At 44.7% G+C, this 20,469-nt stretch overlaps 1 protein-coding gene across 1 annotated transcript; it reads left to right on the forward strand.

The window, feature by feature from the left end:
• Positions 1-2,096: 2,096 nt before the first annotated feature.
• Positions 2,097-18,678, forward strand: LOC120848220 (solute carrier family 13 member 5-like). Its single transcript, XM_040220193.2, has 4 exons — positions 2,097-2,271; positions 8,000-8,161; positions 11,388-11,528; positions 18,535-18,678. The coding sequence occupies exons 1-4, from the start codon at positions 2,116-2,118 to the stop codon at positions 18,676-18,678; spliced, it is 603 nt and encodes a 200-aa protein (XP_040076127.1). The 5' UTR covers positions 2,097-2,115.
• Positions 18,679-20,469: the final 1,791 nt, after the last annotated feature.

The raw sequence follows: 20,469 nt of genomic DNA on the forward strand, positions 1-20,469 counted from the left end.
CTACGTCAGGATTGCGTTGGATATCACATGGTCTCTGCTGGGCCTTCTCCGAGCGCTTGCCAGAGTGGGCCGTTTATAACGAAAAATAAAGCCACCAGGCTCAAAATACAAGCGTACGATTGTCTTTTACGGATATTGTGGATCATATTCAACCTATTTTTGAACACGACGGTAATATTTCAAATTTCGTTGAAGTATCCCTTTAAACGGCGGTGGAAACAAGACAACCGGTTTGTTGGTTGTCTGGTTGCCGCAGTCGCTCATAGATGGAGGCAACCTTTGTATCCTTTCCACTCTGGCTTGCGGACTTGCGGCCGGCCATTACTTCATTCCCACCATAGTACAGATTCGCTGGTCTTCCCTCACCAAATGGAAAGGCTGAAAGTTTTATTTTTAGCATTACTACCGGATGTCGTAGAAGAGCAAATGTCGAAAGTCTGGGTACTGTTGCGTACCGGACTGTCGCAATACTGAGAGAGAGAAAACAATATTTAAATCCAATCTATTTAAATAAATATAGAATATGCTGCCGAAAGCGAAACAGGGTAGTCCTATTTACTCAATCTTCGCTAAGTCGTATTTTTCATCCGAAAAGCACTCTTCAGTGGAAGGGCGGCTTATCAAAGGTTGAACACGCAAACCTAGAGACAAATATACAAATCTGAATTTCAACGAAGTTTGGCGCCCAAGAAACTCCAACTGCGTGAAAGAGGTAGCGTGAACAAACCATTCCCGGGTTTTGCTGGATTTTTCCCCTAACATAAAAGCTTTCTTACCAGCCCAAGACAAGGAACGATAAAAAAAACACTGGCACAACACGCACCCCAGCCTGCCTGTGTTTTTATTCTTTAACTAAAGCTTTCATCAAAACTATAGCAGTGTGTTGGAGTGTACTGGATGTTTGCGAGAAAGAGAAGCCGTGTATATTTGCTCCGTAAAACAAAAATATACCCATCGCCTAACATCTTCACCTAAATGTAGCACTAGCCGTTGGGACCAAATGCCAAAGCTTGAGAACGAGTTATCAAATTTAAAAGTTATAATCGATGTTTTAAAACTTGAGGCAATGAAATAGTGGCCTTTAGGGGCCGCGACAACATTGGAACGAATGGTATGTGCTGTCGGGAGTGGGCCGCGCTTTCTTAATTAAAAATACGAAGAAAAAAGAATTGCTTAAATGTGTAGAAATAAAGAAGGGTACGTTGGTTAAACCTTTACATCTGGTCTCAACCCCTAGCACTTCGTACATTTGTGGAGAGACTGAACCTTCGGTGACGGGTACTTTATTTTGCGGTGTGAAAACATGGTTTTGGTTTCTTCTGAACATCGTTACTTATTTAGAGTGACAATTATAGAATGCTCGTAACTACCCCGTTTGGGCAGTCGTGAAAACTTGACAGCGACCTTCATCTCCAAATTTCTATAATGCATGAAATGCAATATTTAGAAACGATCGTTTAATTAAACAGTCGCTTTGGGGAGTGAAGAACCTATGTTTTTAATAATTACCCCTCTAAATTTAGCAGAAAGGCTGACTTCGTACAAAGGTCCCGTCTCGTCAATTTTCCCGCTATGTTTAACAGGAAACTAAACTAGTGTAGAGGTCACGTGACGTCAGGTCACGTGATATAATATTTCTGACTAGACTTCACGGTAAGACTGAATTCACGTACAGGTCTCGTGACGTCAGGTTGCCTGACATCGATTTCCCCGCCAAAATTAGCGGGAAACGGAATTGGTGCTAGGTCACATTACGTCAAATTTTCCGCTAAAATATTTGGCGAAACTGAATTTTACTGTACGTCTCATGACATCAAGTCACGTGACATCAATGTTGCCACTAAATATAGCCGAAACCTGAATTGGTGCATATGTCGCGTCACGGCGATTTCTCCGCTAAATTTGGCTGGAAATGCGCAGACGGACGGACGGGCGGACATCATCTTGGGATTGGGGGAGTTTGTTAAACATCTTTCGTGCTTTAAAAAGCGCCGAAGTGGTGTTCACGCTAATTCTGTCACCCGGTGTAGCAGTAGGACCAATGATGGGTCATCGGGTGCTCATATCCATGTGTGATTCCGACGGCCCAGCGACGCCCGGGAAACCACGTGCGTGATGGCGGTCGTGCTCCTGTTCTTCGTGATACCCCACAACGCAAGGGTGAACCCGTTCGGGGACTTGTTCCTCGAATGGAACGTGGTGAACAGGAAGATACCATTCAACGTGCTCCTCACCTACGGAGGCGGGCTCTGCATGGCGAAAGCCATTCAGGTAAAAAAACACACACGCACACACACACATATATATGTGTGTGTTTTATATATTTAGTTTATTATCTATTTTCTTCTGCTTATCGCTTGCTATTATAAAAAATATGCCCATTTTCTTGAAAACGTTTGGATGGCATCGGATGAACATTGGGATCTGAATCGCTGCTAACTCAAAATATGTCTCGTGACGTAAAATTGTTCTATTTAAAACAAAAAAAGATGTACGCAGTATGCGTTTTTATTAGCCGAATTCCTCGAGAAAACCGTCACAACTAGCAACCGTCAGGCCAAATTCCCCGCTAAATTTAGCGCATAAATTATTGTCAATTGAAGTCAGTTTTTTTCGCTAAATTTAGGAGAGAAAATTGCTGTCATTAGGGAGTTTTCGTAGAGCGTTGTCCCACATCCGCTACGCTGTCCAAAATGAAGACGCCACTACTGCGCATGCGTGGCGCTAGCTAGCGTTGCCTGCACTGTTCCGGATCTTGTAGCGGCTTACGGAGAACGTCGCGGAAGAGCGAAAACGATATACGGAAACTCCCTACGACGTCAATTGCCCTACTAAATGTTGCGGTGAAGTTTACTTTATGTAAACACGTCATTTGACCTCGTTGCGTGACGTCAATTTATGCGAAGAGCTAGTTTGCGCTCCGCACATTTTGTGCTGCCCGGTCACTGTCATCATAATTACCGTTCCGTAATTCTTTCTTATTTTTTTACTTTTTTTTTCGGCGGGGGTTGGGGGGGGGGGGGGGAAGGGGGGTCAGTGTATTTTATGAGACATGCCACACCCAGGCACTTAACAAGATTTTTTTTTATTCTCCTTTGAAATTGTTCACATAATCCCAAACATGCATGCGATTATTTCTACAGTACAGCAAGCGGGCGCTTATCGCTTTGGAAAGTTAAAGACCCCGGTTTCGAGAATCCGTTCAGCTGCTGAGTCGTGCGGTCCCAATGATACGTGGTCCATGGGTGCGATTTTTGGGCGTAATTTTGCTATCATTTATGGGCCTCCAAATTGGTTCTCGATATTTCAGGTTTGGAACTACTAGAAACCGCGTGAATATTGTCTGGTTAATGCAATATTACTATTTATTAAATTCAATTTTTTTTTTTTTTTTTGATGAGTTAAGTATACAGAGCGCGGCCGGATACTCAAAACTAGCGCAGAAGTAAAGCAAAAGCTAATTAAGTTTCTTCGAAGAACTGATGTATTTGCACCAAAGTTTTTATATAGGAATTCCAATCTATACTTTTTAAGCCCATTCTATACACCATTTGCATCAATGACAGCCTGCATATGGCTCCGAAAGCGTCTGCAAGCCTTCATTATGGAATCCTGGTTGAAGTTGACCGTCACATTCGCAATGGCAGACTTCAACGAGTCTTTGATAGTGTAAGCTTGCTTCCTGATCTCTTATTCAACAACGCCTCACAAGTAATGGTCGAGCGGGTTTACGCCAGGAGAGTTAAGAGGCCACATGAGAGGCGTCAGGTGCTCGTGGAAATTTTAAGCCAGTCACTCTTGTGTCAAAGAAGCTAGGTGTTCAAGATGAGTGTCGTGCTGGAAGACGTGCGACCGCCCCTGTGTGATATCTTCAACCTAAGGCTTCATTACCTTCTTCAGCACCTTAACAAACTCAGTGGCGTTTACTCCAAGGCCTTAAGGGAAAATATGAGGCTGCATGACATGAACCTCGTTGCTTACAATCCTCATCAGCACAATAACAGATGATGAAAATTTTTGTACATAACAGTGATGACCTCTGCAATTCTAGATCAAGTCACTTGTCATTTTTTTTTTTAAGTTTACCTTCCGATCTTGGAAGTAGTTCTCTCGCCTGAAAAAAAAAAAAAAAAAAAAAAACCAAAGCATGCTATTTGTTTTTTTCGGGAGGCTTGTGTTTGTTAAGCAGGCGTTTCGACTGAATAAGGGGACTCCGCTGGTGTTTGTCGTTCATGAGCTACCCCCTTCTCATAATGTAGGACTCGTACCAAATGTCTTCGCGAATCACATGCCTGAGCGTACCCTCATTCACTTCAAGTTGCTTCTCAATGGCCCTTATTCGCTTGAATGGTCATCATCGACCACTTTCTAGACTCGGTCGACAAAGTCAGCCGTCCTAATGGTATCTGATCATCGGAAATGCCTCTGCCTTTTCGACAAAACATGTCCCCTTCTGAGTCGAGCATTTTTCCCGACGTTAAATAAAATTATCTTGCCATATTAACAAAAAGTAGCAATCTTGGAATCATTGTGTTCGGCGGCAACTGTGACGACTATGGTTTACCTTGTTGTCGGTTTGCCTTGCTGCTTAACCGGCCCGGAGGAATAACATGGAGCCAGCGGTTTCAACAACAAGAAACTACATTTAATTGGACATGGACGAGGCGATCAATACACTGCCATCATTACCAGCGACGTTTAAGTCCAGGCAGCGACTGCCTGCGCGCCGCCTCAGATCCGCCTTATCGAGGCGGCGCGCGCGATGTGGCGTGGCCGGCTTGACTCCGCCGACACGCGGGAAGTTCGCACCTGTGCCCGTAGTCGGGCAATTGTGCTGGGGAGCCGCCAGGGTGCCACTACGTCTTCATTTCCCGCGTGAGGCTGGAGGCGGCCGTCCTGACTGGAATACTAGAGAGATGACATACGGACGCTGCTGAATTGGTTTTAAGATTTACTGCCGAATGCAGTTATTTTATGATCATTTATGGCCCGCGAAATCTGTGTTCTCAAATACACATGTGATTATTCCAACAGTACAGCGAGCGAGCGCTTATCGCTTTGGAAAAATAAAAACCCCAGTTTTGAGAATATTTGAGAATACAAATATTAAGAAAAAAAAACACTGTTAAGTTTGCCGCATTGATACGCCTGGCAACTCTGTTCCTGGTCGCCCGGCAAGCTGCCCGCCACACAGGCCAGCACCAGCGCTGTCAGCCGAACCTTGGCAACATTAGCAATACGCATGCACCGACGCGGGAAGAGTCTTCCTTTTTGTAAGACATGATTTCTGTTTTGAGTTGTGTGAATTCTCAGTACAGGGTCTTCTACGGAAACCGTGCGAAACATGCGCGATACGCAAAGTCACATAAAATTTTGCATTTTCAGCGTCCGTGCGCATCACATCAAGTAGCTCATTATCAGAACAATACCTCTAAATGATGCCAAGAAAACCCACAAAAAATTTCCGCTGGTTGATCGACATACGACTGCCTATGACTACAGAGCTTCGCATATGACTGGAGGGAACCCTATAAGGATCCATAAAATTTACACGTATCACAACAGTCGTGAAATCACTGTGGGTCATCCACGCATTCTGTTATATAGACGGGTTTATACGGATGCCACGAACAATAACTGTGGGAGCGCTCCATGGGCATGCGTTCCCTAAAAAAAAGTTAAAGTTGCAAGTTCAGCTTTTCATTCCGACCGATAGCAAGTGGCGATACTTGAGCCACCGCGCACCGGTTGTGGATTATCCTAAATGTCAGGTTCTCTCCTCCGCTGTTTCATCTTATATATTTCGAATGCGGCGCTCGCCGTTAAGAAACGCATTTTCTAATGCTACGTTCTTGAACCTGTACCTGAGACCCCCACACGTTGCAGGGACTTCTTCAAATAGATTCTCAACAGTCTTCTTTCTAAGTCCAGTCCGTATACAGCAGGGTACTAAAACCGTAATTATTAAATTAAAAAAAAAAACGCATTAAATTCTTTAAGAAAAAAAAAAGAAATACACTTATCAGCATTACGGTATAACTATAGTCCGTTTTATTGCAGCCAAAGCTACGATCTGATGGGGCTAATCAAGTACCGTCAATAATGCACCATCACGGCGCTCGTTGCGTTTCTGGGTTTACTACATCACCGGTTAAAGCAATCACGCATAAAAAGAGCGCAGGATCGTGGAATATTCTCTCTGCTTGATTTGTTTAGCCGGAAATAGCAAGCGCACCAAGACGGTCGTGACGACGCACTTTTGTCGCTGGTTAATTGCCTCCACCGTATCGTTGCGTCGACATGCAGTCGGACTTAAACGGAGTATATAGAGCAACTCAACTCACGGACGTTACGCCACTGTGGTGGCGCTGCTGTCGGTACCGCGCATGCGCAGATGCTTCGCTCCTCCCGAATGGGGTTTCGGCGCACGCGCAGTGCCCATACCTGGTGCGGGGAAAGCGGGCTTGTTTGGAAACAATGGGTTAGTCTACATGGAGCCGAAGATTGAGCATACATTGGTGACGTTATCCTCGGGCGATTTTCCTTAAGAAACAAAACCAAAACGGTTCTGTATTCGTGAAAAAGGAAACGCTTAAAATACTCTTCATTTGGCCTCCAGGTACACGAATGTCAAAATTGTATTTCAGATGAATGCGCCACGTGTACCCGCAACAGCGCTCTCAATATAGCGACGAAATAGCGCCCTGCTCGTTCGGAGGGAGGAGAGAATCGTGACGTATAATAGAGACTCGTGCAAATGGAGCATGCTGGTGAAGTTACGGTGTTAGAGGTGAATTGCATAATGTGTCTTCCTGTCCTCGGCATTTATGAAATTCTTCTCTAACCCTAGAGATCTCGCCATTTACCCACATTCTGCGAGTCTTTACGCGAGCAGTCAGTCAAAAGCGCTGCACGGGTTCTCTTATGAGCGGCGAGCGCGAGGCAGTTGAAACCTCTATGCATGACGTCACACCAAGTGTTCGGTTTTTCTCCCGTCTATCGATACGTTCGGACCAAATGCTAGTGATATTAAAATTCACGGGACACAAATACTCTAAAATTCACCTCTACCTCGTATCTCCCTTTTTTTAAACTTTTTTCAAGAACTTCCTTAGCTACTTTGTAAAAAAAAAAAAAAAAAAAAAAAGAACTAAACGAATTCTTTTAAAAAGACCTTTCAGCTTTTTTACTTTGCTTAAGAAGGAAGACCAGCCAAGCTGTACTATGGTGGGAATGAAGTAATGGCCGGCCGCAAGTCGGCAAGCCAGTGGAAAGGCTCAAAAGGTTGACGCCATCTATGGGCAACGGCGGCAACCAGACGACCGGGAAGCCGGTTGTCTGGTTGCCGCCGTCGCTCATAGATGGCGGTAGCTGTTCAAAGTTCTGTGCCATCATTTGTTTGCTGACGGACACGACCCTGGGGAAACTAGGCCTTAACAGCACCACTGTAAAAACGATTTAGACGTGAACTCTACAGTATTTCTGTCCCGATAATTTTAGTATCTCTAGAATTTGGCTCGAAGCCTTCAATAGACGCGAGAAAAATCGAAACACCAACCATTGGGTGTGACGTCATACTTAAAGGTTTCAGATGCCTTGCACGTACAGCCTGCGGAAGAACACGTGCAGCGCTTTTGACTGCTCGGGTACGGCTGGCGGAAGGCGCGGAGATGTTAAGAACTCCGTGTAATACTTCACCATTTCCTCGTCCCACCAAACGCGCCGGGAAGGAGGCGCTTCAATGCTATTTTAAAAGCGATTTTGTGGCTGCTTGGTGCGTCAATCCCAAATACAATTCTCATATTCCTGATCCCAGAGTCCCCCCCCCCCCCCCAAAAAAAACAAAAATCTTATGTCTGTTTTTTTTTGTTTTTTTTTCTCTTAAATACAACAGACCGCTTTAGTTTCCTTTTAAGCCTGCAACACAGAGGTAACTCTATCTTTGTTCCATACCACCCCAACTCAAAATCTGCGCACGTCCAATCTCTCTGCTCCGCAGAAGTCCGGCATGGGGGCGTGGCTGTCCGGTCTGATGATGGCAATGCGCTCCTGGAACCCCATCGTGGTTCAGGCGGTGCTCATGGTCGTTACCACCCTGGTCACGGAGGTGAACAACGACGCGGCCACCGCCAGCGTCCTTATACCCATCGCCTGCGACCTGGTGAGGCTCCACTGTGGAGAGCACATCGGACGAGCGCACGAAGCTGCGTTAATGTACTACTCTGGTCAGCTTCGAAACGTTTGTAATATAATTGATATCAGTGAAGTTATTTTAAAGTGTTGTAATTGTTTTTTTCAAAAATATATTTATATACATTTTTTTTTGTGAATGTTATTTTAAACAAAACCGCAAGTGGAAGTCGAACTTTGCTCATTTGGGTTCAAGGTTGGCGTCCCCGTCCCCGCACCTCTTATATAACAAGGCCTTATAGACTTATACTGCTGGAGATGCTACATCACCTGTCGGTGGCCAACTCAGGCCACACGTTTCAAGGCCTTATAGGCTTATACTGCTGGAGTTTCTACATCACCTCTCGGAGGTGGCATAAGTTGTACACAAACGCTGTGTCAGCGTTTGTCTGGAACTCGTGCTTTAGTGCAGCATTACGGCAGCCTACCGTCGGTATGCGTTCCTTCCGCGCTCTAAAGAGCGCGTGCTTCGAAGGTTCAGCGCGAACTTCTGGTCGCTGTGGCGCTCCGCACAACAAACACGTATGTTAAAGATGCCAAATGACACCGCGGCTTCCTACCGAACACTCACGCAGCTCGCATGAACCCATGTCCAATGTGTGTCCCGCGTTGACCTCCGGATGACGGCGTGGAAAATCCAGCACTATGCCGTCTTGTTAGCAGGTGTTCCTTCACCCCATCACGTCATTACCTCGTGACGTCATCGATGTAGATCATACCTGTGCGCTTTAGAAGATTGCGCTTTTCTCAGTGCGTGAGGACCTTCAGTTGCCAATTTAATAATCAGAAATGCCTCGGTTTAATGCTAGTCATTTTGGACATTACACTTAAAGAACTGCACTGTTTTTACATCATGAAGTGAAAAGTGCCGCTCTTTAAAATGAAGTACGTTTGCGGACACTATGCGGCGAGAAACTAAGGGAGAGGAGGAAACGAGACGGACGTCAGAACGCCGAGGTCTTGTTCGAATGACTAGTGGGACCTAAACCTAGCTGCCTTTGCCTCCCCTGCTCTCGTCGAACGAGTTCGAATGCAAGAGCCAACTATGGACGCCGACGTTTCGCGTTCTAACGGGTTCGGCGGGTATACATTAGAGACAAAGGCAGCCAGGTTTAGATCCACCCGCTCATCATTCCAACCATGAGCCCTGCGTTATAACGACTCCGCGCGCTCTCGTCTTCCCCTCTCGTTTAGTTTCGCGCCGCACAGGAGTTGCACCAGCCTTTGGTGCTTCTTTGGCGTATACCTGACTAGGGATGGAACACAAAGGGTAGGCCTCACTCTTTCATCAGTTTGACAAGTGGAGAGATAGCCTATCTTGGGGGTGGGGACCGAAAGCGTAGCAGAAAGCCGGATCGAATGTTGCAGCTCATCTCGTCAAAGAGTGGGTTCGTGTTGTTAACCGCAGAAGCACTTCCAGTGATTGCCACGAGCATGCAAAGTATCGATAAGCGACCAGGTAAAAATAAAGCTTATCGGGAAAATGCTGAAAGGAGAAGAAAACGAATTGTCTCAAAAATATAAAACGGTTGGATGTTTTATCTTACCTGAAAGCCTGACGCCACGTTTTTTTATAATCAACCGGAAGGAACCGGCCAGAAATGCGCACAACGCATATTCACGAATACAGGTATGTGCACGCCTACGCGCCCGGACACACACTAAAATTAAAAATGTAAGCAAGAATTTGCACGCACGTACACACATACACACACGCACATGCCCTCACTGCCTCGCGTGCAGGTAAATTACATATTACTGGGCAAAAGTGGAACCTAGATATTACAAAGATTACGTGAAAAAGTAATGATCCTTTATATCTATAACGAGTCGACTGCCTGCTGTAAAATCTTGACTTCCTGCAAACACATCGCGCCTGCATACTCGTCTTTTTTTTTCTTTTTTTTTTAACACTCGCACGCAGGCGCGTGGAGGCACGCACTAAGAAAACACAAAGACTTTCTCGAGCCTGCTCCAAACTAGTTTGCTTAATCGCGAGTTTTAGAATAGCTTTATCCAAAAGCTTTCGAGAAATATCCTCGTCGTTCTTGCGACATCGTTTTGGGCTCCTCGATAGCGCAGTGGATTCGGCGATTTTTTTTTTCGTACGGAAAGCTTTTGCGTACGCTTTTTTTTTTTTTTTAACTTGTTATTGACTCCCTAAAAACACGGAAAGCTCAGTGCGCTCTTCAAAATGCCACATAAATTATTTTGACCAGAACTACTGTAATATCCCGAGAGATTTTCCACCCGAGAAAGACAACCCACCCCTATTTTTGGAATGATTTGCTATTCTTTCAAAAGCACCGAAGCCCACCTTTGTTTTAAAATACATCTTTTGCGCATGGGAACGCAATAAGGGGCACGCCAAACAAATGGCAACACAGAAAACACGTATAGAATCTGCAATTACGAGGCAGCCAAGCTCGCGCCGTCATTGGTAGCGGTCGGAGGAAATGAGAGCGCTTGGGCGCAGTAAACAAACGCACGAAGTGCGCTGAGCGGCAGACAAACGTTCACGCATTATTGACCATCGCAGTAATCGCCTTCCGTACGCTTCTAACTCCGTCGTCTACAGAGCTGTGGAATGCGCTTTTAGCATGCGCAGTAGCGCTCTTCTGCGTATTATTGGACACCGGGCAAGCGTCCACAGCCTTCGGCATTTTGCCCTGGGTGATAGGCGCCGAAATGTAGTATAGACCCTTTTCGAAATACTGCCCTCTGTTGGCAGCTGTGGGATCCCTGCACAATGGCGGAACAAAAACCGCAACGTCATGGCACACTTTATGGGTTGGGTTGGAATAGAAGAAAACCGACACCCATAGAAAAAGATGATGAACGCAGTGACGTTGCACTTTCGTAGGCAATTTGAGTGGCTCGTAGGCTCCTATCGTTGGCGGCGCTCCGACGTTCGCTACCTCATGAACTGACTGGCACGTTCCACGATGTCAGTTGTTCAGCCATTTTGCAGGGGTTCTGACCTTCGAATAATCGGCACGCGAATTTCAAAAGGGGTCTATAGCGATGTCATATTTGCAATGTTCACGTGAGAGGGGCGTATACCTTGTTCAATCTGCAAAGCGATGAGCGTGGGTATGCAGTGTTGTGAAGTTTGCCTGCTGGGCTGTGGAATTTTAAATGTTACGGCATACCGTGTCAACGGCAAAACTTCAGTCCAGGTCCTCGTCCTCTCGCAGGCCGAGTCGTCTCGCGTGAACCCGCTGTACTACAGCTTCCCGGTAAGCGTGGCCTGCTCGACGGGGCTCCTTCTGCCGGTCGCCTCCGTGCCCATGGCCCTGGCGCACGAGGCACTCCTCGGCTACGAAGCCAGCAAGATGGTTGGTAGAGCCCGCGCTGCTCGTCGTTCGCTTGCGCTCGGATCCTTTTTCTCGCTGAAATTCTACTCTGCACGAAACGTCGGTAGCTACTTGAGGTTTTCCAGACGGTTGTTGCCTGTTGCCTGTAAGTAATAGATGGTTTTCAAAGATGTACTGCCATCTGGTGGCCCAAAAAGCACTTTCACTTTCGACAAACTAATATTGGACATAAAACTATTTCTACGGGCATTGTTACTTTGGTTTAGTTTCTAAGGCGTGAACCTAAGAACTAGCCAGTACAAAGTTACGACTCATAAACACCGTGATTAAAATTTCTCCCATCAAAAATCTTTCAAACCTAAGTTGTGCGAAGAGAACCACACTTCGAAATAAACACTTACGCAACCGTTGTTTCTAATATGTTGTACTGACGCCTGGAACGCACAAGCCTCATAAAACTTCAATTTGATAGTATCTTCACCCTCTTCCTTCAAAAGCCTTAAAGCGGTCATGAAACGTTATCAGGTCGGAATGTTCATGACTTAGCAGAGGCGTACTGGTCCTATATAGTCAGGCCAAAGTGTGCTCGCACAGACCGACACTGATTGAAAAGCTTGGTTGTCGCGGTGAATTGACGAGGGTAAAAGGGGACTATTTCTTTCAGTCTTGCCTCAGCAAAACTTGATGACGTAATTGTAGGATCGAAATTACACGCCTCACGAAAGTCGAGTGCGGCTCGTAGGTTGGGCACGAGAACTGCGTGAGCACCCGACTTCGGCTCCAATGAATCAATGCCTCGGCGGACACTCAGGTAGCGACTCGTGACAAACCACTTCGGCGATGAGAATAGCCGAACTCTAACGATGCCTGGAGCTCAGGTCGCGTTTTCTACTTCGCAGACCCCAGCGCGTGGCTACGATTAACGTTGTCGGCATAGGATGGGCACCAGGCCACGTCGCCGCTCGTTCTGGCTCCAAGTTGATGGGACGAAGGATGCTCATATTTCTCGAATTTTCGAGGTAGTTGCCATTGCATTAAAAAAAAAAAAAAACTAGGGCAAGTTAATTGAGTTATTAGCGCCAGGGACGGATTCTAAGCAGTATTTAGCGAAAGTAGAGAAATCGTTTCATAGCCGCTTTAAGGAGGCCGCCGTTAGTATCGCACAGATGCCATACACTTGCTGGGTTCGACTAAGCTGCACCAGCCTGCGCCGGTACCGAAAGGTGTAGCACGGTGCAGAGATGTGCAGGGTTCCACTCGTGTTCTTGGATATGCTGTACTCGTAAATCAAATACGGCGGTGTGCGCGAAGTGAAGCCGGTGGACAAGGTGTGGATACCGTATTTTCCGCACCCGGTGTATAGTCCGCAGGGGCGAATTCGGGGTCAAGAATAGAAGTTTTTGCTTAGAGAGTTCGCACCCGGTGCATAGTCCGCACCCGGTGCATAGTCCGCACCTGGTGGTTAGTCGACTCGAAAATCTTATCATACACGGCATCCCCTGACAGGTGTCTGCTTTCTTAGCTCGCGAAGAAGTTTGTATTATACATGAATCATCATTAACAATCTCTTCCTTGCACATAATCTGTCGCGTTTCGTAATAGTGAACAATTTTGAAAGACAAAACTCCTGTTTAACCCCCATGCGTAGATAGTCCGTAATGCTTAAAATTTCTACTTTTAATCCATGGCCTCCGAGATCCCGAAGCGCGCGCGCGAAGGCCGAAGCGTTCGCGCGCTTCGGGATCTCGGAGGGCATGTTTAATCATGTGTGGTAAAGGAGCAGGCCGGCGGCGTCGCCTCTTTCGCCTATTCTTCGTAGAGAGCCCAGATTGCAGAGAGGGCTCAACTCAAACCATGAGGAGCGTTTGCAGTTTAAGGGGGGACTCCTCCATCGGAGATTGGTCGAAAGTGCGCATGCGCTGCGTTATCGCAGAACCATATAAGAACTACATAAGAGTTATATAAGATATATAAGAGCATATAAGAAATTTTCACAAGTGTCACATATGGATTTTATAGGTTCTTACATAAATAGTTCTTATAGGCTTCTTATATGGTTCGTATATGTTCTTGTAGATCTTGTATGATTCCTATGTGTTTATTGGATATAAATTTCACACACAAATGAGATTTTTTTATAGGGGTGTGGATAGTGTGCACTTCATTGTTGCGACGGGATTTAAGATTCTTACAAATTCCGCAAGAATTTTTTTTTTTTTTGTGACACAAAACATGAGCGAACGTAATCCGAATGCAGCGGCTAAAAATGACCTGCCGAAGAAAAATGTGTTTGCCGCTAAGGTCGCTCTGGTCAAGGCTTGATTTATGTGCGCTTCTTTCCTATAGTCTGCGGTCTATACTCGGAAACACGGTAAAACGAAGGAAGCAACTCAGATGCAGGGGACTAGAAACACTCAGTGGAAAAGCGACGGCCTTCTCGTGAGGAACATCGTGTTGAACCTACAAATTGGCGCTCTTTTGCCGGCCTCACCTCGCCCGCATATGGCAACGCGAGCCTGTGCCAAATGTACCCGTCTTGATTTTTCTTTTTTCTGTGTGTGTGTGTGTGCGCAGCAGGGAAGCAGGGAACATTGCGAGCAGCACGAGCTCAACGGGGTTTCGATACCAGCGCCACGCGCGACTTACAACACCCTCGGCTTCGCACGGCCGATGAGGCACTGCCGCTGCATTTTCCGCAGTTCTAGTTCACTGTAGCCGAGATTATGTTAGTGAACAAAGTTGCCAGACTGAATTTCGAGGAGGGTATATAGACCTTTTTGCTAAATTACCTTAGCACCGAGGGTCCGAGGATAATACTGAGGACGTAGGTACCCTCGTGCACGAACTCGCCTATCAGTATAAAACATTTGAAGTAAATAGTCAAAATAATAGCACGTGCAAAGTGCCCTTAGCTTTAGTACAGTCCCTGCCGCAGACGCCAGCATGTGCATCGCTCTAACTACGCTCAGAAGAGCGTGCTCATTGGGACCCGGATAATTTAGAAAAATGTTATTTGTGTCTTGTATAATGTAAACTTGCGGCTCGTATTACAAAATAATGGTACAAGCATGCCGTTGTCATTATGTATGACACTGGCATTTTGTCATTAATATGACAGCCTGGGATAGAAATTAAAAAAAAAATCTGAGGTATAAAAAAAAGTTCAGCAGACATCGGATCATATATCAAGCGTTTCAAACTTAAACTAGAACATAGTACCAATAGGGTGGTTTATAAGAAAAGAAACTCCTTTCGGGAACACAGCCACGGCGCATGGCGGACGGCATGAATTGCATAAAACATACAAATTAGCTCAATCCTAAACTACAGTTTACAAATTAATCTTTCTAAATAGTGAAAATAAACGGTAGAACCTTGAAGCCATCGCGTTCTTAAACAAGCACTTTGACAGACTGTCATTTTTTGTGACATTGTTCTTATTTCTGCCTATGAAATTAGAACTAAGCCCAATAGAGACGTCCTGCTGAGCGTTTGTACAATCGTGGGAAGCAGTAGGAGGGAAAACCAACTAGAGCGACGCTTTTCGTGGCAACGTCACCAGTAGCTCACGTGCACGCGTATAGTTTTTACTTCGTTGCCACAGAAAGTTGCCCTCAATTAGAGGCTATCTGTTAGTTCCTGTCATTTCAGAATACTCCCAATCGCTGGTAATGAGTGCTATTGGAAAGGCTCACCAATTCATACATGCTCATTATTAAAGCTTGGAATGCTTTTTAACGCTTTGTTGCATGTTGCACTCTAAATAAAAGGGTGTAATATACACGTCAAAGCTTCAGTTCGACGTACCGCGCACTGCCGTCGAACTGACGGTACCAACTTTCACGAGAGGCTTGATAGCCGTGTGGTACAACTATTTAAAATATTTAAAGTGCGTGCTACTGGCTAAAAAAAAATCTGGGTTTTCTTGGCCCTACTGAAAAATCTCAGTGTTTTGTTTCTGTGGTCTTTGATACGTACTTTAGCTATTTAAGAAGTTATATCGCACCGTTATCAAGCCCCTTGTACGATTTGGGGCCGTCTGTTCGACTATAGTGCGCTGTAAGTCGAACTATATTTTTGGAGTGCATTATTTGGGACAAAGGGGTGTAAGGTGATACCCTTTTTTTAGAGTGTGGGTCATATACGTGTAGCATATGCCAGTAAAGTAAAACATCCTCCAGTAACTCAAAAGCTGTTTCGCATCTCTATAGAATGCCCAAGGCGTTCGTACTTATCGTATATTTTGTTTACACTATGCTGATTCGAGTATGCGCCAGATATGACACAACATGCAGTTCACTACAGAAATAGTAAAAATACTGTAATCGTGATTACAATTCCTCAAAATATACTACAGTTACCTCATTGGCATCAACTTTCTTAATCATGTGTTGATGTTTTACAGAATATCCATAAGGTCAAATAAAATATATTATGATTAGCATTACTCCATGTCCAGCTGGCATTAGTAAACTATTGGGAACGTTGAAGGTGCAGGAAGCGAAAGGGTATGGCGTTATATTCTAATTACGCTAGCGTTCTTAACTGTCGTTATGCCAACGACAGTTGACTCAATCGCGATCGGCCGGAGTTACACGGCGGCGCCAACTGTCACAGAGCCGTTAACGATCATTGAGTTCAACTGAGCTGGCCTACCTGATAGCATCCTCGATCATCCACACCGGTGCGCACCGGGGCAGCGAGGTTCGCCCCATCGTCTTCGATCAAGTGCACCGGTGCGCACCGCATGTCCTCGATCAACGGAGCGCACCCTCCCGGTGCGGCTTTTTGTTGCACCAGCGCGCACGTAGAAAATCGACGGTGCGCCCGGGTGCAGTCCCATCAGGCATTACGGCTAGGAGCGGGAATCGAGGAGATGGCGGGAGTAGCAGACGCGCAGTCTATCGAGATGGTGATCTTGCGAAAACGAACACGCCTCGCAGCTGCACTCGATGAAACCCTTAGCTCTTCTGAGAGCGAGACGACGAGATTCCTACCATCACCGCGATTACCGGCGATTGCTGCGGTGGCAAGGAGCGCCCTAAAGGTATGAACTTCGTGGAACGCGTCGCGAGGTGTTTCGATGACACCGAGGTACGGCTATCATCTGGTGTTTCTCTTTCTTGAACAATGATGGGCAACATATACCTGTGGAACTGTCATCCGCTTCGTGACCTCATCAACAATCACGACCACGATGTTCATTTGTGTGGCACCGTGAAATCCGCGAATAAAAAAACAGGGGAAATTGATCGCAAACAGGCACCGCGCGCGGTCCCACGCAAGATAAAACGAACAAAACGCGACGAGACGCATGGTGGAGCTCGCCGCGGTGCACCGGAATCTACACCGGCGCGGCACAGTTTGTCCTCGATGTTGCACCGACTTCGCGCTGCACGACCGAGGAGCGCTGTGCACTGTCCTGGTACCAGGGCAATTCCGGTGCGAGTTGATCGAAGATGCTATGAGTTAAGTGATGGAGTCCACCCCAATAAAGCTTAATATGCCGGTGTCCGACTCATTGCCGCCCATGGCCAGCGCTAGCGAAGCACTTACTATTGCAGAAAATTGGGCGATAAATCTAGAAAGTATCGTAGCAGCAAATATAGTCGGAAGAAGTGCGATTCAGGGCCAGAGCTGCTGCTAGAACAATCATAGCACGTCGCAGAAGCCAAAGCTCGGCGAGGTCGGCCATTGTGATGTCGGTCCTGATAAGACTTTTGCTATGTCTCTCCTGGTTTAATTCGTGTTAAATGTTCTGACTTTACTCTAAAAAAAAAAAAAAATTTCATTTTATTTTGTTTTTTACGTTTAGAATTAATGAAAAGTGTTTGGTTTTGTTTCGGTTTCAACTGTGTCCCGTGACGCGCATATCAACTAGGTTTGTTAGGCCTATGTACCGTGTAACACCGGACAACTTAGTTGAGCTCAATGACAGTTGGGAGATACCAACGATTGTTGGTGTAATGACAGTTGAAAGGGCTAGTATAACTAGGATATTAGCCGACTTGAGGTTGCAAGTAGCTGGAACTGCACAGCTAAAACACTCGCTTAGAGAAAGAGAGAGCCTAGATAATCAAAAACCTGCTTGGTACAGCAGCTACGGTACCTAAAGATGTACAACCTAAACGTAAAACCTCCCCATCCGGATAAAAGCTGAACCACAGTGTATTTCCCTAGTGCAAAACGAAATTCTTTGTGCCTTGCCGAAAATTCGATGGCGCTGTCTGCTGCAGCAAAAACAGAATTAACACTTTGTGTTAAATGCAATGCATTATACGTTCTACGATCTATAGTTTTTGCACAACATACATTTATCAAATGTATTCGCACGACCAATAAACGCTTAAAGAATACGCAACTTAATCCAGTTTTATGAATTTATAATATCACTTGGTTTTAATAGAATTATCGCTACTGCATATGGTGTCATACGATATTTGAAGAAAATCTGTTTTGAGCACTGCTCATATATAGCGACAACCTGTTTCTTTTACTTCCTTTTTCTTTTTGTCTGAGCCAAAAAAAAAAAGTATGCAGTAGAGGGTTAACGTAATCCCTGAATACCAGAATTTTATTCGGCCAGCCACTTGTCCGTCCCTCCGTCAGCCATGTAACTCGACGCCAGGACACGGGACTTGGCGTCACGTAAAATATTTCTGCAAAATGTAGCGTGGAAATGTATATAATGTTTTCTTCACTCTCTGAAACGACTCTCTATTACCTTCTAAAGAAATGTAAATCATTGCTCCATAAATGCTGCATTCCATGCAATATAAGGACTGATAGCTGAAGAGCGGGTGGGGGGGGGGGGGGGGGGGGGGGAGTGCGGGTCAGAATTGAAGAATAAACATGCGAGAGAAGGAAAGCACAACCTCACGTTGCCTTGCCTTGTCTTATCTCCTTTCACCTTGTTTTCCCTTGTTTTGTGCCATGTCTGACATATTTATAATGTTTTTTATCCTGGCAATATAAGACTTTGCGGATAATGGTCGCTAGTATGTTGTGTCATTTGTTTTCTTCGCAGTTTGTGCCCGTGGTCATCATCAAGAGCGTCACGGTGCTGGCCATCTTCGTCTCGGTTCACACCACCGGAGGCTATTACTACGGCTTCAACATTTACCCAGAATGGGCGAACAAAAGCTCCAATAATACAAATCCAATCCAATAATACAAATAATACAATTAAATGTAAAGCAAAGTGTTTATCCAGTGAAAGTTCACTAGAAGTTTGTTTTTGTTATGCTTCTAAGTTATAAAAAAACAGGATAAAAACACAGGCAAGCTGGTGAACCAATTCCACAAAATTTAAAGAAAGAATGAGAATTTTGTTTTTCTAGATCTCGTTATTGATACCGAGGTGTTTCCGGTGTTTATGAATTTAAAGAACACTACGAGTAGAGATGTTGATGATAACCAGATTAAGCCAGTAAATTATGTTCTAGACATTATAACACCCTATGTAACATATATTTTCAACTTGTGCATATCGACAGGAATATTTCCTGTGCGTATTCAAGTAGCCAAGGTTTCCGTTCTGCACAAGAAGGGAGATAGGAATGACATTGATAACTATAGACCTGTGGCAGTACTGCCAGTCTTTTCAAAGGGACTTAAAAAGGTTATCCATACCTGCTTGTCTAACTTTTTTGACAAACATAAGCTAATTACAAGATCACAGTTTGGATTCAGAAAGCATAAATCAACCGAACTTGCCTTACTTGAAGAGAAAGAATTTATTTTAAGGAATCTCCAGAAACGAAAACTAGTACTTGGTATGCACGTAGACTTTACTAAGGCGTTTGATTTTCTAAACCATGAACTATTATTAAAAAAGCTGGAATATTATAGAACTCGCGGACAAGTTTTAACTTTTCTTCAATCCTAGCTTGGAAACCGCAAACAATACGTTTGTTGTAATAATTTCATTTTCCCAATCAAATCGGTAATATCGGGCGTACCTCAAGGCAGTGTTTTAGGACTTTTTCTTTTTAACGTTTATGTCAATGATATTGTGAACATTGACCAGTCAACTAAATTTGTTATAATGCTGGGGATGTGACGCTTCTTTTTACTGCTGGTAAGGCACATCAACTTATATCTAAGGCCAACACAGTACCAGATAAATTAGGAGAATGGACCCTTAAAGCGCTTTGAAAATAAATACCAATAAAACAAAAGCTATGATATTTAGGTCGAAAAATAAAGATCTTTCTCCATTAGAACACATTTATATAAACTCGGCAAATATTTAATTGGTTGAGTCATTTAAAACGCTTGGCGTTGTGTTTCACAAAATATGCCACAGGACCATCATATTGACTATTTAAAAAATAAATGAGCAAAGGTTGTAGGTCTGTATATCAGATTCGATATATATTTACCAGGTCGGTTAAATTACTTCTGTGTAAATCTCTCTTTTTCGCTCATTTAAATTACTGCCACCTGGTTTGGGGTACTACCACGGCAACAAATATTAAGATGATACATTTACTCCAAAAACGAATGTTACGTACAATCGCTAATGTGCCGTTCTGCACGCATACAGAAAATCCCTTCCGAACATATACTATATTTAGTATCTGCAACATGTATAATTATAGGGTTTTTACAATGTAAAAACATGAATTCTGCAGTAACCGTACTTACATAATTGAACTGTCTGGTTTAAACCAACGCGTTCCCAATTATCATTTTCGAAACCCTGAACACTGGAATGAACCTACTTGCCGATTAAACCTAGGAAAATAAATATTATGCTATAGATTATCTAAAGTGCTTAATTTTTTATTCACAGTGATGTTCACGTAGACACCATCAGCATGAAACAATTGCGTGCGTTGATGTGCCATTTTGTTGTAGACGACTAATATTTTTGGTGCGCGTGTGTGTTTTTTAGTTCTCTCTCGCCTTGTCACTGCTGCAGAATGCAATTTGGGGGACGAGAGCTCATCAAGCCGTT

The sequence above is a fragment of the Ixodes scapularis genome, unplaced genomic scaffold, assembly GCF_016920785.2.
Source record: "Ixodes scapularis isolate PalLabHiFi unplaced genomic scaffold, ASM1692078v2 PGA_scaffold1__304_contigs__length_218370807, whole genome shotgun sequence".
Classification (NCBI taxonomy): domain Eukaryota; kingdom Metazoa; phylum Arthropoda; class Arachnida; order Ixodida; family Ixodidae; genus Ixodes; species Ixodes scapularis.